Genomic DNA, 24170 nt, shown 5'->3' on the forward strand with positions numbered 1-24170 from the left:
AAGTTTTTCAAGAATTCCCTTTAAAATAAGCTGTATATTCTTTCATTTCTAAAACCAATCTGACCTCCATTCACGATCATTTGATTCTCAAAGTTCAGGCTCCAGTACACTCTTACAAGATTCGTGATCAGCTCTTTGTGAATTAGTCTTCAATATTATAGAAATAACAGCACAGGCAAATCTTGGGTTTTCAAATGCCAAAGTGCCAGGCTGTAAAGGATCATTTACCCAAGGGCACCCTGCAACACCCACAACCAGAGTGGCACTGGCAGCACCCATACAGGTTCCCAGCAGCAGAAATGTTATGGCACTACAGAGAACCTGAAATAATGAGCAAGCCAGGTCACAAATAACACTACTCCTATTTTGTTGCTGCATTATCTGCTCAATAATCAGAAGATGAGAATGGTACTGACATCTGTGATGGTGCTGCAGTGAGTAAATTCAGAAGAAAGAAAACAACAAGAAATGGAAGTCTGCAGAACTGGTGTATTGGGTTTTCATGGCAAGGTTTTGGTAGCAGGGGGATATAGTGGTGGCTTCTCTGAGAAGCTGCCAGAAGCCTTGCCTTTGCTGACCATGCCAATGCCAGCTGGCTCTGAGGCAGACCCACTGCTGGCCAAGGCCAAAACAACCAGTGTCTAATAACATATTGAAAACAAAAAAGAAGTAATTTTGTAGAAGCAGTTGTGGCCAGAGAAGAGAGAAACAGCCCTGCAGACACCAAGGTCCATGCAGGCTCTGGAGCAGAGATAGCCCTGCAGGCTGTGCTGAAGACCATGGTGAAGCAGCTGTGACCCTGTAGCTCATGGAGGACCACAGGGAGCAGATACCACCTGCAGCCTGTGGAGGACCCCATGTCAAAGCGGGTGGATGCCCAAAAGAGGCTGTGACCCCATGGGAAGCCCACACAGGAGCAGGCTTCTGGGAGGACCTGGAGAGAGGAGCCCACAGTAGAGCAGGTTTGCTGGCAGGACTTGTGACCCCATGGGGAACTCACACTGGAGCAGTCCATTCCTGAAGGCCTGCACCCTGTGGTAAAGGGACCCTCACTGGAGTGGTTAGTGAGGAACTGAACCCTGTGGGAAGGACTCACACTGAGAAGTCCATGGAGGACTATCTCCTGTGGGAGGGACACCACGCTGGAGAAAGGGAAGGACTCCTCTCTGAGCAGCATCAGAAACAAGGTGTGATGAACTGACCATCTCACTCCTCGTCTCCCTGCGCTGCAGCAGGGGGGGAGGTAGAGCTCGGGAAGGAGGGAGGGGTGGCAGGAAGGTGTTTTAAAGATTTATTTTACTTCTCATTATCCTGCTCTGATTTTGATTGGTAATAAATTCAATTATCTCCCCAAGTTGAGTCTATTTTTCTCATTAAAGTAATCAGTGAGTGATCTCTCCCTGTCCTTAACTCGTCTCCTATTTTCTCTCCTCTCCCCGTCTGGTTCCAGAGGAGAGTGGCTTTGGTGGGTACCTGGTGTCCAGCCAGGATCAAACCCCCCCAACTGATATGTTTATTAAGGATCTCTTCAAAAGTACACAGCCTACCCCAACAGGAAAAAGAAAAAAAAAATCTTACCTTTGTTTCATCATTTAAAAGCAATAAAATCAGTACTTATATCAGTACATAGCCTCTTCAACATGAGCTGATCAAAATTGTCAAAAAAGTCACTTAACTTACCAAAGGGAAGGGCAAAGATCAAAAAAACCCAAGTAACCAAACCAAAACCCAACCCTTCCTACAGGCCCAAGAAAACTGACCCAAAATAAAGTAACAGCAAGCAAGAGAAAAATCTTAATTTGCAGTGGTTTGCTGGCAGAAACTGTTTTCCTTTAGTCCATATTCAGATCTGGTTTGTTACAGTCTTCTACAGAAGATCCTACAACTGGATTCAAGAAACAGCTGAGTAATTCAGTAGTTTGCCCACTAGACTGGAGCCAAAATTAGCTGCAACTGCTCCATCCTCAACTTAAAACAGAGAATCACATCTCTGTGTCTTCAGGAATCTTCACTCTCTGAACTTGAATGGTTATGCCAACTAAGAGGCAACACAAGGGATGCAAATGTGGCCTCCAGGCACAAGGAACAGTAGCTTTAAGGACTTCATCTCAAAATTGCAGAGTTCTCCATTTTATTTTATTTCTTCTTTTTCATTCACTGCCAAGCCACTTATTGGTTGAATCCTTGGTTCCTGTGCCTTTATGAGAAATGCAGACAGATTCAAATGATTTTAACCACAGCTTGAAGAAAAAAAATAAACCATCCACCCATCACATTGACTTGAACTTCAGCAGAGGAAGATGGGGGGGAAAAAAAAAACCACAGTGACATAATGATACAAATGGAATGTCACTTCATTTTATTTCTTAAAGTCCTTAAAGAAAAAAAAAAAAACAAAAACAAAACATAGTGCAGTTCTTCTGTACCTGTACAGAAAATAAATGTTTCTGTGGCACTTCAGGAATAATTTTGGCCTACAAGCAAAAAACTTCTGTAAAATGTGTTGCAATGAGTCCCCAAGACCACAGGCTTCCATAGATTTCTCAAATGTGAAGCTTCTATAACGTCTATTCAGTAGGATATATATATTAGGATAGATGTACACAGAAGTCAGATTAAATCAGTGCAGCAATTTAGAAGGGTAAATGTTATGTCATATAATCAAAAAGTATTGGAAAAATTATGAAATCATTAATATATGTTAATTTTTGAAGGTTTTTTCCAACTCTTCTCCTTAACCCCTTGCCAGAGATGCAAAACAGAATGCCCTTACTTACAGAATGGAGGCTTTAGGTAAAGGAAAAACATTAGAAAATTAGAAGATGGAAAGAAACAAAATAGGAAATTTAGAGCAACAAATCTACCAAGAATGGCAAGAGAAGAGACTTGAAAATGCCTCAAGTTCCTAAGGAGAAATGAAACACGTATTACTGTAATAAAGAACTCAAGAGTATATGTACTGAAATCACAGTAGGAATAAGATACTGATTATGTCAATAAATAAAATTAAAACAATTCAGAGTTCCATATATGAATTCATATGGTGCTGCCACTGGAATCACTGAGGTTTCAGAAAATATTTGAATGCGGAAAAGGTAAAGAAGAAAATGAAAATAAAAAATACAAGCACCATCCATGACTGACCTGAAGCAGGAAGAGTGTTTGCACTGATGTGTTCAAGGGATGACCAAATTGCATAAAACCCCCCCAAACAAACACTTACATAGCTGACTTTGTACTTTCATCAAGTAATACAATGAAGATCATAGAGAACATTATCAGAGCAAAATACATTTTTTCCATGTTTCATATGAAATACAAACAATAGTGACTGGCAAGTAATGAGCTTGAATAGTAAATAGCAGAGGAGTGCTACAACTCTGTACAGCTCTGAGATAACCTCTCTTCAGTTAAGCCATGCACACAAATGAGGAACTAAAATACCAGTAAAACCGTACTTCTCTTGTCACCAAAATGTCACTTATGCCTGAGATGAGACAGGATGTATTAATCCAAATCCATGAACTACTACTAGATGCTCACACCTTTACAGTCATTTGAGAGAATTAAGAAGGAAATTTATTCTTAAAATGAAGGTAGAAAAATTGCACAGGAAATATAAATAAAGAAATTATGACAAAGTTCCTCAGTAGAAGTTATTACTAAACAGAAGCCACCAGTTCAAATTTCAATAAAACTTAAATTCAGCCTCAGTTTCAGCTTGAATGGCCTTGTATTATTATAAGATTAGGTCTTCTAGTACATGAAGTTAGCATATACCCAATTCTGTTACTTGGGAAAGACCAGGAGTCAGCAGGGGTTGCATGATTACTCCAAAGAGCCTAACCATGGTCCACAGAAAGTTTTCTGGACAAAACAGGCTACACAAAAATCACATAAGCAAACATCCTGTAAGAGAAGCTACTGTCACAACAGACAAAAGGAAACAGACCACAAAATAAGAAATTAAGGCCAAACATATTACAAATTCTGATTAAATAACAAAAATTTAGATTAGGTTCACCCTTTTTAAACAATCTTTCAATTTAAACACTGTTTCAAAAATGAGCTATAAGCAGGATTTGTGCTTATTTGTGCTTTAACCCTCCAAAAGAGTTAAAAATCCATTTAAAAAATCACAACCAGCACAATACAGCAACATTTGCCCCTCTTAGATATGCCCTGGTGGTACCTGTTGGAATAACATCTGTCTAGACATAAAATCCCTGCAGCAGAAGTACATGTATATACTTCCTTCATAAGAACATAATGTGCTCTCCTTAAAGTCATGTAATTACTGTACAAGCCTGGCAGGTGAAGATACATCTGTGCAATCCAAAATTGCGTCTACTGATTTTTTAACTTCACACTTCCATGACTACTGTATTTTTGTTTGTTTGCATTCATTATCACAATAGCAACTAATGCTAGTCCCACAGCTAGACTTGGAGGGCCACAAGGACTGAACTCCTGAGCAATTCCAGAAAGGAGTGGGGCAATAATACGTCCCACTGATGTCACTGACTGTCCAACACCTAGGAGTGTCCCGCTGGCCTCGCTCCCACCGACGGTCAGCTCCAGATCAATGATACAGGTACGGCCAATAGTAGTGGAGAAGGCCAAGAACGTGGAGGACAGAATGACCATCCATATGCTGGGTGCCGATGCATACAGGAGAATCAGCGTGCAGGTAAAAGTGCTGGAGTGCAACAAAAGTCTGTAAGTGTCGTGCCCATAGAGTCTTGTTATTGGTCCGAGCAAACAGCCAGCCAGGACTCCAAGCGCACTGCTATAGCTCAATAGGTATCCAGCAAACAAGGGTTTCACCCCAAATCTCTCCTCCAAGGCCAGAGTAAAATTACTATAATACAGCAGTATAGCAACAGACATCAGGAACCGCACTAAAAATACATCCCACAAATTAGAGCACGCAATTCCTTTAATTTTCTTCAGCACTGTTGCAACTTGTATCCATGGAGACTGGAAAAAACTACTGTTTGTCACAGCTGTACTAGCTCCTGATTTAAAGAGATGGTCATGATTTGATTTTGCTAAAAAACTGTTTGTTTCTTTGTCTTGGTAATGGTCCCTATTGCCAATGTTTTCTTCACTCCAGGGTAACATCCATACAAGACCTATACAGATGAAGAAATTAGTTGATTTCATTCAATTGCATCAACTTTACATGGAAGATATTAGTTTGATTGTAACAATTTAAAAAAATACTTCAACAATACTTGTCCTTAAAGAATTTGTGAATATTAAGTCTAGCGTTATTCATAGTATTGGTTCAATTTTAAACGCAGTGAAAGCAAGAAAGGAAAGCCCTGAAATGCCACACTCACACAATACAAACAAATCTAAGGGCTAAAGCTAAAATTCTGATTTCTAGTCTTCATCTTTGGGCACATGAAAAACTCCCATTTGTGTCTGAATGTAAAGAGGACATAGGCAGAACAAAGGAGAAGCACCTGGAGGATAACCATTTCAAAATTCCCACCCTTCCGCACAAGTTCAAATTCAAACAGCAGTACTGGCATACAAAATGATTATGCCATAGATGATAAACACATTGTGCATTCAAGGTATTACAGATGGCTTAAAAGGACAAAATGAGGAATGAAGGGAGCCAAGATGCAGAATGTGACATACAACTTACCACCATTCAGAAGGAAGATAGAGGCACAGATGAAAGACGTTTGATAAAAGCCACCTTTGAACTCTGCAAGGTAGCCTCCAACAACAGGTCCCAGAATGAAGCCCACACTGGAGGCTGCATTGAAGCGCCCCATTACTAAAGGGCGATCCCTCTCTGAGACCAGGTCAGACAGCAGGGCTTTAGAGATGGAAAGTGTGTGTTTGAAAATACCTGCAACAAAACAGAAACAAATCAATAAACATTAATATCTCCAGATCCAAAAAAAAGACAGAATCTACCTCAATTCACAAGGGCCCAAATTTATATGATTTATATTTTTAAAATTCCATTAATCACAAATTCTTCAGTGCTGGAGTAAGCAGCTTTGTGGGGTTTAGATCCTGGTGGGTTAGGCCTCAACATTTCAAATTATTTTCAGGAAAAAAAAAAGAGAATTCTTGATTTGTAGAGACTTTTCCAATATTAAGGTTCAGGTGGTGCTACTGCGTGATGATGCTATGCAGCCATCCATATACCACGATTTTTCCCACACTAATTCTCAACCTGAGAATTTAAACTGCAAAATGAAAAATGCCAAGTGTTTACTCACCTACAGGGACTCTAGCAATAGCAAACAGGAACACTGTGGTGGAATTTCCAAGAAGGAAGTAACCCAGTGCACTGAGAAGAATACAAGCAAGCAGGGAATACCGTCTTCCTACTATATCGCTCCAGCAGCCCTTTCACAAAGCAGGAAAAAAAGATCAGCTTTTTACAACACTAAGTTATGTGCAGAGATCAGTCAGTACTTTTACATTAAACTGAGACAAGACATCAAAGGACAGTCAATGAAAGCCTAATAAGCTTATTACACAACATTCCTAAGCGCTCAAAATTTGGAAGTCACAAGGAGAGCTCTGGCCTGCCGGCAGGCTACCTGCCAAAATTATGATTCCCTTTAATGTTGTGTATACAGAATTTTTTTAATTTAAAAAAAAATCAAAATCACCCTTTAAAAAAGACAGTCTTGCAATAAATACCACAAAATATTATCAGTAGAAGCCTTCTGAAAATCTTACCATAATCAATCACAAATATTTGCTTGCATTACTCAGGCTGCTATGTATTAGACACTTGTTGAACATCCTAAAAGCAATGATCTTGGCTATGAAGAGTTTGTTATCTGAGTGCAGACAGTTAAGAAGAAGTTTGCAGAGGGCAAACAGAAAACTTGCATTTATCATGCTTTTAGATCAGCATGATTTCCAAGAGGAAGCAGTTTTTTAAGAAAGCAGACAATGGTCTTGCACTTCCAAGAACATGCCACAAAATTACAGCAGGAAATTATCTCAGCTGTCCTGCATAACAAACCCTGAAACAGTTCTTTTATGAGACATTCTCATAATCTGTTCTCTTCAAAACTAGAAAACTAGTACCAGGGTAATATTAGGATATAAAATATCAATAGCTAATAGAAAACAAAACCAATCGAATAGTAAAGATGCAACAATTAATTTAGACCATACAGGGAATTACAAGACACTGCTCATTAAGCAGGGAAAGCAAACTAGATCACAGGCTATGAAAAGCTGACTCATGAGACTGCTTTCTGGATAGGCTTCTGCACTGCAGGAAACTGCTCTACTAGCACCAACACTAGAGGAGATAACCCTGTGTAACTGTGACCTGCTCAGTAAGGTATCTGAGCCCAAATCTGTATTCTAGTTTTTGTCTAAAAACTGTATTCTGTTTGGGCCTGAAAAACCTGGCAATTCCCCATAAAGAAAACTGCCATTTCTCATGCAAACTGAAAATTGGTTCCTCCAACCAAAATTCTTATATGAACACTTTAAGCATTTTCAAAATGTCAAGAAATGCTATTACTAACCCCACTCTTTTCCTCCCTACAATCCATAAAAATACCAATATGCCCTGGAATGCAGTGTTAGAACTCACCACAACTGTGCTGGTAAATAGCTGCATTACACCGTAGAGAGATCCTAAAACAAACAAAATACTAGTGTTAAAAATTCAGCTTTTTTTTTTAAAATGAAAACTGTACAAAATTTTAAATTATGAAAAAAGGGAAATCATGGAAGAATGATTACTAGAAGAATGGGAAGAGGGAGCAGGACAAACCAAGGGTGGAATTTAGCATTTAATAAAGGAAATAGTTTCAGGGAATGACAAAATAAAAAAGAAAAAAGTGCTGAAAAGTTGTAAAACTACATAAGGTAAGATGATGTTGCTTTGTATGGTGTATTAAACAAAACCAATCTTGGCATTTATAACTGCTTCCTCAGAATCAGGAGAGAATTTCTGTACTGGAAAGGACTTTCCACTTGGTGCTTCAGTCTACTACAAGGCACTACAGAGGCCCTGAAGAAAATACAGACCCTGCTTTCTCATTTTGGAGGCTAGGAGCTTAGCAGCATTTAGTGACAGAAGAGAAGGAGCAAAGAGAAACAGAGAGAAACATCTGCTAGACTCTTTTCTTTTATAAGAATACACCTCAAACCTATTTTTTTCCTAATGTTAAAAATCAAAGCAGACCATTGAAATAAAAACATATGTCTGACTAGTTTCTGCTTAAAATAATACCTTCAACTCAGTGTAGAAGCAGAATTATTTCATACAAAGTGTTAAATAAGAATGCAAAATAATAAAACTGAATTATTCCCAGCTCCTATGTCTGGGAATAAAGAAAATACTGTATCACTCCAAACCATAAACAATACCATAAAAGGTACTTTAAAGACACAGAGCTTACCTAAGCACTAAATACTTTAAGATAAAATTCCAAATCTTCAGAATTTATTTGTAAACACTTGTAAAAGTGAATAATATTTTGCCAAGACAGCTGTAAGGATTTTAATCAAACTGGGAACAGTCATGGACATCGGAAAGGTTTGGAGAACCAGCTGCAGAAGCACCATTTGCAAAGTATAAATAACAACACAACTACAAGCAACACCTCTGGCTCTCTAAATTGCTAAGCTGTGAATTCTTGGATGCTGGAAAGTAGCTGTACAAATGCTACTGCAAGACTTCCTTGTTCTTTCCAATTGTGCTCCTTCCCAAGCATGTGCTCTTGGCTACTGTCAGTTTGGACAGGTCTCTGGGTCTAACAAAGTCTGGCTGCCCTTAGAGTTTCACGTGGAAATTGTCTTTATTTTTTATTATGCTATTAGCAAGGAAGAATTGTGTTCTAATGTCCAATTTGCAGTAAGGCAAAATTCAGGCTTTATCTTACTCTTTCATAGATCAAGTACTGCAACTCACCTATGATTCCAGCAACTGTATGACTTGCTCCTAGAGATTTGATATGAAGATTCATTAAAGGAACCACCATGCTCACCCCAAATAAATCCTGAAAAAAAGGCAGGAAAAGTTTTAGTAACTTTCACAAAGACAACAGTAACCTGGCTTAATAACAGTCATCAATAGAAAAAAAAAAATTAAAAAAAAGTAAATTATCTCCATATCAACACAATGTTAAAAGAAAATATTTCATATTACAAAACACATAAACTGAAAGATATAGGATTGCCTCGCAGAGGAGTTAAACCTATGAAAACCTCATTTCTCTTTCCCCACTCTAGATGCAATCCTTCTGAAGATATATGTTTAAGCATTAAATATTCCTTTAAATATATTAAATTTTACCTGTTCAACAAGAAAAGTTGAACAGGTAAAATTTAATATCAGTGCTTTAAATCCAAAGTGGCCTAATTTCAATCACCTAAACCTATTTTTTATTTGTGCAAAGAATGTATATTTTTAAAAACAGTACTTTCACCCAACTACAATGGGGAAGAAAATGCCAAGAAATGCTGTTACTAACCCCACTCTTTTCCTCCCTACAATCCATAAAAATACCAATATGCTCTGGAATGCAGGGTTAGAACTCACCAATAGTTCTAAATAGTTCTAAACCTACTAACAATATAATAGTTCTAAACCTACTAACAGCCTTTTTGTATAGCTTAAGAAATGTGACAAGACAGAAACTTTAAAAAAAAAATAATAAAGGCAAAGCAAAATTGAAAAACATTTTGTAAGAGGAGGGTAAAGGACACTGCCCATCCTGAGAAGTACAAGGATCTCCTGCTTGTTCCTTTTGCTTTATTACTTTTTGTTAAGCTCACCACTTTGACCCAGCAGTTCTCTCAGTACTACTACAATCTGGCACAGCTTCCAGTGTCCCTAGGAGATCTATTGGAGCACAGTCACCTTTCATCACCGCTTGAACTGAACTAGACTACCTCAAAGACTGATTAACTGCAACAATGTGTGTCACTAAGTGAATTCTCACAGTCTATCATTATTTTTTTTTTTTATGGTTGAAATTGAGGGTTACAAGGTTAGAATCATGAAACACATTAGCATGAACACACAGAGCACACCAGTTACAAACATCTTCAGTAATACAATCTTAGGTGTCATCTGTGAACCTGAAGAAAGGTTCAGCGAACTCATCCAAGTCATCAATGGAGACATTAAGAAGTATAAGTCTCAGACTATACCCTGGCAGTACTGGACTGCCACAGGCATGCAGGTAGAGCAAGACCCATCAACCACTATCCTTTGATGGGCAGTTATGTCTCATTCCACCGTGTAATTCCTTCTGTGGAGTGACAGATATGCTGTATTTATTTGTCTGCCTACAGGAAGTTTGCATCATCGCATCCTCTAAAAGGACACTCGCTTGGTTGATTTTCCTGTGTGCTCCAGCTCAGTGTCAATAAGCTGTTTCAGGGCTGGAGAACCACAGCGTTCAACAGTCAGTTAAAAGGAGCAAAGATCCCTGCGATATTTGCTCCAGGACATAAACCAGCTGGGTCGTTTCTATTGCCCGACCTAAAAGTAGGTAAGACAGTTATCTTGACATTTCACAGTACAAACTCGTACTCATTTTGTATTCATTTTCCAAATCGTCGCTTTTAATTTCAAATTAATTAAACGGCACTTTCCTGAGGCTCGGGAACCACCAGAGAGTATGAACCTTTTAAAAAGTCTGTTCTTTCAATAGGGGACTTTTTTTTTTTTTTTAAGAGAAACCTATTTTTAGGTTTTTTTTTGGGGGGTAAATTTACAGGAACCACGGGTATTTCAAGAACAGGAAGCAGCTCTCTTATAAGCACCAAGGCAAGACTCAGCTTTTCGGGGTCTACGTTATTCCATGGCATTCACAGGATAAAAATCCGACCTTTGTGTCGAACGGCGCGGCTGTTTGCAGGGGTAAAACAGCCCAGCCGCTGCACACCACCAGCGCTACAAGCCCTGCCGTTCCCAAGGGCCGCTGCAGCGATGCGCCCCAGAACCCTCGGCCTGCCAAGGAGCCGATTCCCGCTCCCGGGCGCGGCCGCCCGCCGCAGCCAGCGCAGGGCGGGCCCCAGGGCCGCCGCTTACCAGGAATCCCACCGCATAGAGGCACCGCACGAAGCGGGCGGACGCGGCCGGGCTCGCCGTGGCCGCCCGGCCGCCGCCACCCTCATCCTCCTCCTCCTCCATGCGGGCGGCGGCGCCGGGCCTGCGCAGTGCTCCCGGCGCGGCGGAAACAGAGCGGCGGCGGCGGGGCAGGGTCTCCGTGTTATTTCATTTGGCGCGGTATCACAAGTGTGTCCTCTTTCTCGGGCGAAGATGAGGAAGAATAAGGCTCCCTGCCGGCCTCAGGAGCCTTCGTGATGCCTGCCTCCACCCTCCCACACACACCTCTGTAGGACTTTGCCCTTCCTGCCTCTTGCGTGTTTGTACCGGGAAAATTTTGCAACCCGTCCCCTTCGGGCCCTGAGGAGGGCAGGAAGAGCCAGGTGGAGCCGAGGGACTTTGGAAACAAATATGCCATAGGAGAGTGGTAATGGATCCCCTGCACAGTTCTTGTGGTGGCTGTAGAAAGATGGCTTTTTAGCCCTGGCACCTCCGATCCTACCGATCCACATGGAAAGCGGCCGTGCCCCAGCGCTGCTGCTGCTCCCCGGCCATCTCTCGGGCTCAGCCCGATGCCTGTATCAAGTGTTTCTGGCAGCAAAGTGTTTTCCTGCCTTGTTACGTGGCTTATGGTGGTACTGAGCCAAGGAGGAAGGGCATCTCTCTTTCTGCTTAGCACGTTCGCTGCTATGCTGTGTTATTGTTAAAAATCGGGGATAGCTGGGATTGCTGACAACTAGTTATGTTGTTATGTTTTAATGCATTTGCATCCAAACCAGTGAAACTTCATAAATCTCTCAGAAGCACTGGTGGAAATGGTTGTCACATACAAAATGTGACGCCCCGCTTTATGTTGGAGCCAGAGGTTCGCTCTTTTATGTAGTTGCTTGGCCAAGGATCAGTAAAACTGCTGCAATTTTAAATTCTTTTAAAAATGCACAAGGGAATGGGAGATACTTTAACTTTTTTAAAATTATCAGTAAGAATAAACTTTTGTGAAATGTTGATTAGTTACCATGAGTTGTAAAGTTTGAGGAAAATCATTCAATAACTGACAATAGCTTAACTTCAATTCTATCTTCGTATTTCCAGAAGAAATAAATATCACAGCGTTGAGGATCTTTTACAGATTTAGGTCACACAAAAGAAAAGGAATGGGGAATGTGGATTTCCCATTATTATTAAAAATTGAGGTTAAAAAAACCCCAAAATACTAAAACTATAAAGAAAGACATATTTCTGTATATGCAGCTTATTTATAAGATTCCAAGGCAAAACTTAATTTAGTATCTGCATAGGGACAAAGATGTCATCAGAGCCCAGACAAGAATAACTCAGTTGTTTAAAATCCCAGTGGATGTGATGTTTTTGTGTTGGGTTAACCAATATATCCTATTAATTTATCTCTTTGAGGCCACTTTGAATAACAAATTCTCTCAGTGAGGTTTTTAAAATTCTGGATACAACACTAACGGAGATCAGCTGCACACAATTTCTCTGAAATCGACAAAATGGTGACAAGGTGCTGAAATATTGGAGCATCCTGGGAATTGCCGCTACATTGTCTGCTCAATATTGCCCTAATTCTATCCTTGGTCACTTTACCTGATAGAAGAAATGGAAAGTGCCTGAAAATTTATTAGAAGAAAGTATTAAAGAGGTGGATGATTAAAAGATGTTGCAAGGGTTTACTTTTCCTGGAGTCTAAGGGACACTGACTTCTATGCAAACACTGAGCCCAGCTGAAATTTTTAAGGTTTTGTGTTAGTCTCTGCCATAAGTCTCCAAAACCAGTTAGCTATTCTGTATTTTTCTCAGGTTCTGAAGATCAGAGTGATCAAATATCATGGGGACAGGCAGGAATATTGAATTCCCTGGCAATGAAAATGCTTAGGGTTTGTATATTGTTTCAAGATATCTCCATGCACAATGACTTGTAAAGCAGAGAATAACCAAACTTTATGACATCAATGCAAACTGTTCGTGGAAAAAAACCCCAAGCATTTAGAGAACACATAGGTGTCTCTTCCTTTAACAGATCTCTTACTGCTTTTTTCCTAGTGAACTTGATCATATTGTTAAAGAATTGTGCATCTTACATGTTTACAAAATTTACATAATATATAAGAAAAAGGCAATAATATATAGTAATTGACAAATATCTGTTACTTTTGAACTGAAGGCCGATGATTTCAGCTGCCTCAAGGTTCCCATTCATGTTCTGTAATTGCAATTATGAAATTTAAGATAAAATCTCCCAAATAAATAAATCTTAAGGTAATTGTTCTCAAATAAAGTGGTTTTATGACTGGTAAGGGAATTGACCAGCAATTAAAGGAGTGAAATACAATGAAGACCACTTATCAGAGTCCTAAGGAAAATAGACCTAGTCTGCTATATTTGGGAGCAGAATTACATAGTTGGTTGATTAAAATTATATTATTAATACACTTACATTAATTTGAGGTGTTTGACTTGTTACTGGATGATTCTTAAAAACAAGTACACAGTAGATACTCAGAAGTGGCCAGCAGCATGTGTGCTCAGAAATGCCTAGATGATTCTCTTACTTCTATCTTTTTTTTTCCTGTGACCTGGTAGTAGCAATTGAATTAAAATTATTGATTTTATGGATAATACTAGAACCAGGAAGATTATGGAGACTACTGTCACTACACAATCAAAGTACTCTGTTTCCATTATATGTAAGTAGTGTAAGTGTGAGGTGCATCATGCTAGAAACAAAGCATGAGGAGCTGCACCTCTCTGTTGTGACATTGATTATGAGATGAACTTGGTAGTCATAGTAAGCCAGCAACTGTTTTTTATTGTTATTGTGTTGCCCTCCCAAAAGAGGCTCATCTTTTGACTAGAAATAAGAGGAACCAGAAGTAAAAAAGCAGGAAAGCTTTATTACATTTGTATCAGTGTTTCAGTTTGTATACTAACAAAACATTGTGTCTAGGTTTGCTATCCTAATGGAAGATCAATTTTGCATAAATAGAGAGGGTTAAAAAAAAAAAAAAAAAAGAGAGAGGGAGAGAGAGATCTTAATGGCAGAAGGAATATTTCTTCTAGTGTTGGGCTGCCAGAGATCAGATTTTCCTCAGCCTTGTTGGGCTATTCTTGCCTCAAATTAAGATTGGGAGGAGAACTAGTCTGTGAAAGAATGTCTGAGATTCAGTTTGCTCATGAGGGGAAGGGGTGAGGAATCTTCAGCCCTTTAGTGAAAACATCTACTGTAAATATTTGGTGTCACCTGCCAAGCAAGGGGTTGAGGCAGTCTGCAGCTGCCCTTCCTCAGCCAGCTCTGTGGCTATGTGTGCTCCAAGCCCTGACATAGTGAAAGCATTGATGGAAGTCATCTGGAATCTTATAAAATTATTTTTAAATTATCCTCACATTACTTCAATAGTGGAAAAAATTTTAAACCTTATTAATTCTTTAAAAAGTTTGGAAAATACTTCTGTGAGACGGGTCTAAGAAAACTACACTGATTTATTCCAGTAAATGGAATATATGAAATATATACTTGAATTCCTGCATTACAAATAGGTAAGGTCAAGACCCCCAAATGTGCAATTTGTCATCAAGTTTAGTGAATCTAACAATGACTTATTTCATTCTGGTTTACTGCTTCAGATCGTAACGGTAACTTCAACAGTCATTTCAACTTTTCATATACAAATTGAGTGAAGTAGAAAAGTTACAATCCAGTGGTCTAGAACATTTTAAGAGGTACTTGTAAATGAACTTGAGTTTGGAATCTGCTGTTAATCTTAAAGACATTTAAAGTGTAATCTGTCTGAAAAGATCTGCAAATTTAAGGAATGTGGAAAGAAACCTTTTAATTGATGCCACCCTCAAAGCTGTAAATGAATCACATTGGTATGTCAGAGAGACTTAGAAAGCATTTATAAAACAGCTTGTTAAGGGAAAGAATTATTTCAGGCATTGGGTCTACTTCTTCCCTTCTGGAGTTTTCATGGCAGCATAACTAAGGCCACATGGCTTTTTGTGTTTCTTTCAATTAATGTTTAACAGATAAAATAAATCGGGAATGGTTTAGATACTATTGATACTTCTCTGGAGCAGAAGGTTGCCAGGACTCCTGTTGACCTCAGTCTCTTTTCTGGTATATTAGAGTACTCTTACATCACACACATCATTCCCCACTCTCTGTGCTGGACTCCCCAATCCCTCACTGAGTCTATGATTTTATTTAGGTAATTATTTATTTAACAGCCAGTGGCTCTGTAGAAGCTGGAAGGGAACAGAAAGACCTAAAGGCTAGTTCCTCAGACTTCCTGAATAAACCCAAAAATAAAAATATCAGAAAGTGTCTGTGGAGTAAATGGAAGGTGTTACAGCCTTAGAGTGAGATTCATAATAGCATCTTGCTGTGGGAGGACCCATGTAAGGCAGCAACAAGAATGGTAAAGACTCGAGCTTTTAATTTCTGACTATTTATGCAAAACTACTTTCATAGGAAACTTCCTGGAATACCTCCTAGTATTAGGCAATTCATTCATTTCTCTGAAAATTGCACATGTGATGTGTCATGACTTTAAAATTTTGTGGGAAACATTAATGGCATTGGTCTGGCTTTCCTATAATTGTATGAAAAATTCAGAGCACTCATGATGGTGATGTGATAAAGGAAAGCACATTCTTGTATTTCTGATAATTCTAGTTATCTTGCCCAATTTTCAGGGACATGGATTCATCACATCTTGAATCAGTGTTATGACACAATTAAAAAAGAAATTACGCTTTGCTGGTTTTTTTACCTATTTTATCTGATATAGATTTAATACAAGATTAGGGATTGAATGGGATGGGAATGGGATATAGAATAGGATATATGGAACAGAGTGATCCACTCAGTCATACTAGTTTTGTCTTCCTTTCTGTGGCTGAATAAATCTGTGATGTTTTGTAGTGTCAAAGTCCTGAACACAGAGAAGGTATAAGGCAGGGTCCAAATGGGATGTTCACCCTGGAGTTTTGCTCATCAGGGTGATTGCAAGTCTGTCAAGTGTTCCTGCAGGTGTCTAACAGTGGGTCCTGGATACACAGAAGATGTGTAAAAGTAATGCCTCATAAAGAAGATTTTTCTTGTTGTTTTATTAGAATTCCTGTTGAAGCTTTTGCTGACATATGAGCTGACATATGAGCTGCTTATGTCCCTTCTGTTCTTATATCATCTCTGTAAACTTATTCTAGCTTTGTGCAGAATGAATGTCTTAGTGATACCTGTGTTCAGAATGGCTTGATTTCCTCCTTTTGTGGGGGTCTTCAGCACATTTCTACAATCTCCACTCAGGTTTTACGTGACCCAGCCATGTACCTTTGCTGCAAGGAAGGTAGATGGTATCCTGGTCCTCATTAGGAAAAGCATTGCCAGCAAGTTGAGGGAGGTCCTCCTTCCTCTCTACTCAGCACTAGTAAAGCCATACTTGGAGTGCTGTGTCCCGTTCTGGGCTTTGCAGTACAAGAGACACATGAACACTCTGGAGGGAGTCAAATGAGGGACAGCTGAGGTGGTGAAGGGACCAGAGCATCTCTCCTATGAGAAAAAGCTGAGAAAACTGGGACTGTTCTGTCTAGAGAAGAGAAGGCTCAGAGGGAGTTTTATATTGATGGAGCCAGGCTCTTTACAGTGATGTCCATTGACAGGACCAGAGACAGTGGGGACAAGTGGGAATCTCTGAAACACCAGAGGGTCACTTGGAACATCAGGAAACACTTTTTATTGTGAAGGTGACCAAACACTGGCAGGTGTTTGGTTACACAAGGAGGTTCTGGATTATCTAGTCTCGGAGATATTCAAAAGCCACCTGGACATGGCCCTGGGCAATCATTTCCAGGTGGTCCTGCTTGAGCAGGGAGGTTAGACTGGATGACCTCTAGGGGTCCCTTCCAACCTCAGTCACTCTGTCATTGTGTGGCTTGTGATCATTTATTGTAGTATTATGAAAAAAGTGGTCAAATCTCAAATTAGTTATTCCAGACCCGCTCTTGGTCAGTGAACAAACCAAACCAAACCAATAAACAACCAAAGTAATTGTACTTTTTGGGTGCAGTTGCTTGAACATTTAGGTGGTCGTCCAAGAAAAGGTCAGACAGACTGTGCCATAAAAGTGATGTATGACTGTAGAGGAAACTTGAAGTGACCAGCTTAAAGATGAACTTCAGCCACCCATTTAATGGACAAGGTGTGTGCAGGGTATGCTTTGTAGGTGTCTGTCTGTCTGTCTACTACTCTGCTGAGAAGTGATCTTGTCAGTGTAGTAGGTAACATCTGCCCAGCTGGGGAACATGGACAGGATGAGGATCGGAATCAGTGGATGAGATACTCCCATTACTGTTCAGAACATAAATGAGCATTGAGGTCTCAGAAGGACTCAGCTCTGAGGCAGTTGCTGAAATTGTTTCTTGGTATATAGTGAGACATGCAGCCAGTTCTAAAAGGCTGTTTTTAGATCATGGGCATATCTGCCAGTGCAGATAAGGAGCTGCCTGCCAATTCCAAACATACGCACCCGACACTTACTCAATCACACACAAACATAAACAAGCAAATAAACAACATCCCCTTCCCATAAATATCTTTTTTTCCCCTTCAGATATAAAAGGAAAAAAATAAACAGCCTGCTATTGTTTTTTTAATTTTTTTTTCTTTTCTATTTTTAAATACAAGGAGGGGTTCAGATACTATGTTGAAGTTGGAACTATTATATGCATAAATAAAATATGCAGATTCAGGACTTAGTTTAGACCTATCTATCTCGTGAATAAAAAAAAATGAAATCAAAAAACTTTTGCAGCTTTGTTAAATGAGACTGGAATCCATCTATTATGTGGGTCCTTCAATCTTCCCACTTCGAGTCAACAAAATCCATGACTATTTGTCTTAAGTAGCCAAATTGAATATTAAAGCTGATTTAATTACTTCATTATTATAGTAGGGATAAATTTGGCTAAGTCATTTTGGTTTAAAATGGCAGTATTTCTGCAGAAATTTAGGAGTTTTGAAAGGAGTTGGGGAATGTGTTTAAGATTCAAAATAACGATTGTTTTGCCTTGATAAGCTTGGCCCTGTTTTCTCTCCCTTGAAACTTTCTCTCTTCTATTGAGGAACCTTCAGAATTTAATTTAATTAAAGAAAAAGGCCCTGAGACTTTCTTTGAGTATTCAAGTGGTGGATAACATGAATTTTTAAGCTGACATAACAAGTCTTAACATGGCTTCTGCTTCATTCTTGACATAGACAGGCATAATACTGGTGATGTTAGAGTATTTGGAAGATAACACTGCCAGAGAATGTGCCATAAATATAAAAGGGAATAATTAAATTAGATCCTCTCAGGATGAACACGCTAAACTGAAACCAGAGTGCATGTACAGTATATTAAAAATAAATACTTGCACTGCACAGGCAGTAATTCAGCTGTCATTTGAATTCAGTGAAACTTTCCACGCAAACTGATTTCAGTGAAGCTACTCGCAAGAATAAGTTACTTTCATGCAGAAACAGACTCACAGAGTCACTGACATATTTCTGTCCTGAGGACAGGTAGGTGCACCATGACTAGAACTAGCCATTTGATATTTTTTGGTTGTTTGTTTTATTAATTGTGGTTCAGTGGCTGAGACAGGGGTCTGGAGTTCTCTTTTTTCCTCTGATTTAATGTTGGAAAAGTTCACTGTTGTGATGTTATAAGACATCCCATTATTTATGATGAGCTAAGTGGCATAGTGTTAAACAGTGCATTAGAATTAATTTTTAATAGATATCATGAAGAACTTAATAAAATTGATTTTGTTTCTGCTGTGACTATCTATATCTTTAAATTTGACTGTATGAAGTTCTTGAAATTTGGGACAATGCTTTCTAAGGCCACTCATACACCTGCAAAATGGGAACTCCAGTTCACTGAGTGGGATTCAGTTGCAGATCAAGGCCTTTGCATTCAGACATCTCCATGTGAAATATGGATCTTTGCTGTGGTTAGAGTTAATCAAGGTCTGGCTGAAACACCCAGCGGTGCCTCCAGGATGGTCTGACAAGCTAATGGAGCCTGGCTTCACAGGTGGCCTGGATGGCACAGGTGGTGTGAACCTGGCCTGTAGTTGTCACACAGGAAAGGTGTCAGCCTCCTCTAAGTCCCTTGTGGTACCTGCCTGCCCAATGCAGATCCCTTAGACATCCTGGAGCACCTGACTGTGGGAGATGACAGCAAGGCCACCATGTCACTCCTTCCAGACATGATTCAGTCACCATCATGTAGGGTCCTAGTGCCCTCCAAGGGGAGAGGGGGCTTTTAAGATCCCATGTGGGGCTAGCAGGTATTTTAAAACAGAGAGGGAAATATGCCCTTCTGGGATGGCAGCTGGGAGCCAGCAGGATACTCTGGAACTGGCTAGAGCTAAGTGTCTGCCCAAGTGACTGAGTGGAGCCCTGTGAGTCTAATTTAGGTTGTGATGAGCTGCTCTCTGGCTCCACTGAGTGTGATCACTATTGATTATGATGGAAAGACATTTAGCTTATATGAAATTGTCTAAATTTGGGCATTTTAGTGCTGAACTGAATTCTACTTCTTTTTTTTTTTTTTTTTTTAGACACATTAGTATAGAATTGAACAGAACAGAGCACAATAGAACATTTGCTATGTTTGCTCGAGAGGACCTACAACAGTCCACCTGCCTGACCACTTCAGGGCTGACCAAAAGTTGAAGTATTATTCCAAATTGCAAGTAATCATTTTAATTTTATTTTATAGCACATTCTGTGTGTTTTTCCTTTCTTGATTTTTTTTTGTTTTCCTTAATAATGAGCAATAAAACATCACTTTCCAAAATTAGGTTTCCAAACACCTCTCTTCTGCTGTATCAAAATGAACTGCATCAGTGGCTGTCAGGAAAAGCAAATATGACAAAAAGAGTCTGTTTGAATATTCATTTGCTGCTCTGCATACACTGAAACTCTGAAGTGCAAAAAGGTCACAGAATATTAGATGTGCTTGTGTATGAAATTAGTATAGTATCAGGTTTGAATAAAATATGATTAATAACAAATGTGAATATGATGTTGGACACGCTGTGTAGTGGTATAAAACCACTGAGGGCACAACAGTGGTTCATCTGTGTAGAAATGAAGGGAGATGGCAGAAACATCATTTTCCTTGCTGTCCTCAAGCCTGCTGATGCACTCTCCGAACCAAGACTGGCATATTGAAAGTAGGAGTCCCTCTGGAGTCCTATGTCTATTGCCATAAATTGTTGTGACAAATGTTTTCTGGAGTAAACTGGCTTAATTCTTCTCTTTAGCCCAGCACTTCCCAGTATGCAGTATTAATGGAAAATTCTATTCTGGTGATAAATAATTCTAATGAAATTTTATTGGATAAGGACTGTAGGATCTGGTGCATGTTATAAACTCTACACCTTTCTGTAATCCATGAGACATGATTGGGAAGGCCTGCTTGGCATGAAATGAAGTTGTTGAAAAAGCTTTTTTCTTGTACAGTGAGCACTTGTAATTTAAATGTTTTACCTCCTCACTTTCCAAAATGGCCAAAGCATGTTCTTGGGAAAATGTATTCTTGTTTTAAAAAGATTGAAGTTTTTTATCAGGTGCTTGAAGGAATTTTTAACTGCATAAATTTTTTATATATGCAAAAAAGATGCATTTGAATAAATAAAGCATTTAGGTGTTTTTGTGTTTAGTGTTGCCAAAGTTATTACTTTAAACATAGGATGTAAATTTTTTAAGATAACTGTATTTTTATTATATAGGATTTTTCAGAGGCATCTCTTCATTTTGGCTACCATATTTTAAAATTCTACAAAAAATCCTCAGCCTTCTTTTTATAACATGACTTATAGTAACTTCTTTGCTGGTATTTCCTTTCCTGCTAGCAGCTAAGGAGACATTCACCACCAGGCCTGAACTTTAGAAGTCCTTGCTGCTCCAGCATGCTCTGTAACGCTGCTCACGTAGATGGACAGAGCCATTGCAACTCCATCTCCACTGGTGATGATGCACCAGCTGGAATAATATTTCAAGTCAATCCCTGATTAGTTAGGGGAAGGTCAGCTATTTCTGACTGGCCTCGCCCGGACAGCGAAACAGAGCAAAGCTCTGCCATCAGTGTCCTAAAATAGAAGGCCCTTTTCATCTGTCAGACTTGAGTCAGCCACATGGAACACAAATTTGGAGACACAAATCGACTCACAGGGCATTGGGAAGAAGGGCACAGGCAGAAAGTCAAGTGAAGAGAAACTTCTTCAGATATGAGCTGTTTTCTCCATACAGTTTTTTAGTTACTTTCCCAATAAGTTGTTTTAAATTTATTTTATTGCTAACCTTTTAAATAATTAAGGTGGTTTTTTGGGGTTTTTTTGGGTTTTTTTTTAATAACTTCAACAATGAAACTGAGTGTGGGGATATTTTTTGGAGGTTTCTTTGCAGCTCTGGGGGTTTTGCTTTTTTTGGTGGCATTTGGAACAGATTATTGGCTTCTTGCTACAGAAATAGGAACTTGTTCAGAAGCACCTGAAGGTGCTGGGGTTAGTATTAACTTTTTATTTATAATGAGAATTATATATTTAGAATTCTTGGATGTGTTTATTTTATAAATTTTTGAATATACTAATTTTGTTTATTTTCTAAGAATTTACTTCTGTATAGACTTTTGAATATACTCATTTTGACTTTCTGGAAGTTTACAAGCCTTCTTCAGAAACTCTTATAATCACTCTAAAATGAATTTTTATTTTGTGATACTACTTTTGGAATATTACATTCTTTCAAAAGAAGAATGTCTGCTTATAAATGCTGTAGTTGTCCTAAATTCAGACAGGTTGTGTGTCATTATGATGGTGGTGTTTTTTACATCAACATCTAGTTGAATTTAATTCTTTCAGCCTTTCAAAAATTGTATGATAATGGCTTTCTTTTTCTTTTTTTCCTTCCTCTGTAGGGAGAGAAGGCCACTTTCCATCATGAAGGTTTCTTCTGGAGGTGCTGGTTTAGTGGAAATGTAGGAGATAATAATGGCAGCATGTGGAAGTTTTGGTATAGTAAGTAATTTCTTCCTTTTACTTTATCTACAGTAGTTTGTTCTCATAATTGTTGGGGTTTGGTGTGTTTTTTGTTTTTCCTTCTCTCTTATGAATCATTAGCTTTCATATGGCTTCTTTGGGGATCAGGTTCTTCAGCTACCCTGAAATAAATTCTTGACACACGCTTTTGTAATCTACGGGAAACCCCAGGACAAAATGATACAAGTTTAGCTATCAGATTACACTGTGATTGTTGTGGATGCCCTGTTAACCTGAGTCCATTCTTAGCTACAAAGTCTTTTACCACTTACTGTTAAACAGTTGGTTTATTTCTGTTAAGTAGGGGAAAAAAGAGCTTCGTGGTTAGCCTGGTCCATGAATTTTTGCTTGGGGAGTTTCTCCACCTGTTCTTAACTGACTACAAGTGGGTTAAGAAAGGAATGGGCAACTCCACAGTGAAAATGGTGTGAAGATGGTGTCACACCATCTCTAGAAGAGTTTCTGTATTACATTCACAGATGACCTCTTGCTTTCTTTCACTACATCCAGGATTCTAAGATAGACAGAATTAAAAGATCAGATAGTGTTTTACAACCAAAATCTCCCATTTAGAAGTCAAGCAAAATTTCTTCTCCAATCTTTGGCACTCTGAGGTAGGGAGCTCCCTCACCTTCTTGCAAGATTTCCATAATCCTTGTGAAAAGCAGGTGCCTTCATACAAATTTGACTTCATTAGCCCATATTTGGCTAAATATATTGCTTTGTCTTGGGTGGGAAATGTAGTATTCACTGTAATTAATTTCCTCTTGTTATTTATCTGGAAAATTATGTGATCAGGAATCTGAAACTAGATGGGGTTTAAGTTATAGTCAGCTTTTGTCTTTTGCCAGGAAGAAAAAGATATTTTTAGAAGTGTTATTTGATATTTTTAGAAGTGTTTAGTATAAAGGGTGAAATCATCCTTTTCTGGAGGATATTCATTCCATAGATTAGGCTCTTACTTGGGGCCATTGTAAACTCTCTGAAGATGCTTGATATTTTCATTGTTCTTTTACAAAGATAAAGTAATTGCCTGGATTTTGTTATTTGGTTGGGGTTTTTTTCTGCACATGTAATAATGAAAAGAATATAACAAACCCTCAAATGAGAAAGGTACATATGCATGCAAAGGCATACATATGCATCACATGTAAATTGCAATGTGCTTTCAGCAGGGCTCGTTTACTGTCCCAGTGTACAAATCTATATTGCTCTTTAAGGAATATCCTTGTTTGGATAACAAGGCTTGTATCTCTTACCAAACCAAATTCACTGTAAGCTGTTGCCTAGGAAAGGACCTGAAATCTTGACCTATGAACCTCAGTTTGCCCATTTGAAGAACAGACACACAATATTGTTAAGGCATTAAAATATTAATCTTTAGCTTTCTTTCATTTTTAGCCAACCAGTCACCTTCTAAGAATTGTACACATGCTTACCTGTCCCCCTTTCCTCTTCTCCGAGATGAACACAACTCCACCTCCTATGACTCTGCAATCAGTAAGTATTGTTTGGTGCAAATGAATACAATGCCCATAGTTTCAAGAAAACAATTTGGATGCTTCAAAATAAAACAGCCTTATCGCTCCACACAGTTTAATTAACAGAATTTTGGTATTTCATACTTCTCATAATTTTACAACATGCATATTTAATCTGCTGTTTAACAAAGCACATAAATAATGCTTAGCTAAAAAAAACCAAAACCAAAAAAAAAACAAAAAAAAAAAAAACAAAAAAACCACACAAAAAAAAACCCCAGAGATGTTTCCTGTTTGGTGCTTTCTCCAACATAGTAATTATCTTCCTTGGGCTGAACACATTGAACAAGTACTTATTGTCATGTATTTCAATAAAACTGGTTTTGGTTGGAATTTTTTGGTTTGGTTTGGTTTGGGGTTTTTTTTGGTTTTTTTTGGGAGGGTTTTGCTTTTGTTAAATAAATAAACACGTATGGAAATCTACTGCAGTTTTACTTTATGTGGAAGGAGGA

The 24170-nt window shown here is 38.8% G+C and overlaps 2 protein-coding genes across 5 annotated transcripts in view; one reads left to right on the forward strand and one right to left on the reverse strand.

Moving 5' to 3' along the window:
- Positions 1-2336: 2336 nt before the first annotated feature.
- On the reverse strand, positions 2337-11350 carry MFSD9 (major facilitator superfamily domain containing 9). The gene is made up of 6 exons (XM_009085425.4): positions 11051-11350; positions 8921-9008; positions 7595-7638; positions 6249-6378; positions 5660-5869; positions 2337-5135 (listed from the first exon to the last, which is right to left on the reverse strand). The coding sequence occupies exons 1-6, from the start codon at positions 11150-11152 to the stop codon at positions 4348-4350; spliced, it is 1362 nt and encodes a 453-aa protein (XP_009083673.2). The 5' UTR covers positions 11153-11350; the 3' UTR covers positions 2337-4347.
- The window catches only part of TMEM182 (transmembrane protein 182), a 30394-nt gene continuing 16484 nt past the window's right edge, over positions 10261-24170 (forward strand). The window contains exons 1-4 of one of the 4 annotated variants that reach the window (XM_030234938.2): positions 11383-11495; positions 19694-19828; positions 22057-22156; positions 23579-23677. In XM_030234938.2, coding sequence (XP_030090798.1) covers positions 22138-22156; positions 23579-23677 — 118 coding nt within the window. In that variant the 5' untranslated portion in view covers positions 11383-11495; positions 19694-19828; positions 22057-22137. Of the gene's footprint in view, positions 10509-11382; positions 11496-19693; positions 19829-21281; positions 21644-22056; positions 22157-23578; positions 23678-24170 lie in introns of those variants that run through there. The other 3 variants (XM_050976931.1, XM_018908924.3, XM_009085426.4) reach the window with 3 other exon arrangements.

The sequence above is a fragment of the Serinus canaria genome, chromosome 1, assembly GCF_022539315.1.
Source record: "Serinus canaria isolate serCan28SL12 chromosome 1, serCan2020, whole genome shotgun sequence".
In the NCBI taxonomy this organism is placed as follows: Eukaryota; Metazoa; Chordata; class Aves; order Passeriformes; family Fringillidae; genus Serinus; species Serinus canaria.

Excerpts from the sequence above, each read along its gene's own strand:
- MFSD9 (XM_009085425.4), bottom strand. The coding sequence starts at position 11,152 with ATGGAGGAGGAGGAGGATGAGGGTGGCGGCGGCCGGGCGGCCACGGCG. Across the intron at positions 6,379-7,594 it reads TATTTACCAGCACAGTTGTG|GGCTGCTGGAGCGATATAGT; the intron begins GTGAGTTCTAAC and ends GCTTTGTGAAAG. Across the intron at positions 5,870-6,248 it reads TATTGCTAGAGTCCCTGTAG|GTATTTTCAAACACACACTT; the intron begins GTGAGTAAACAC and ends GTTTTGTTGCAG.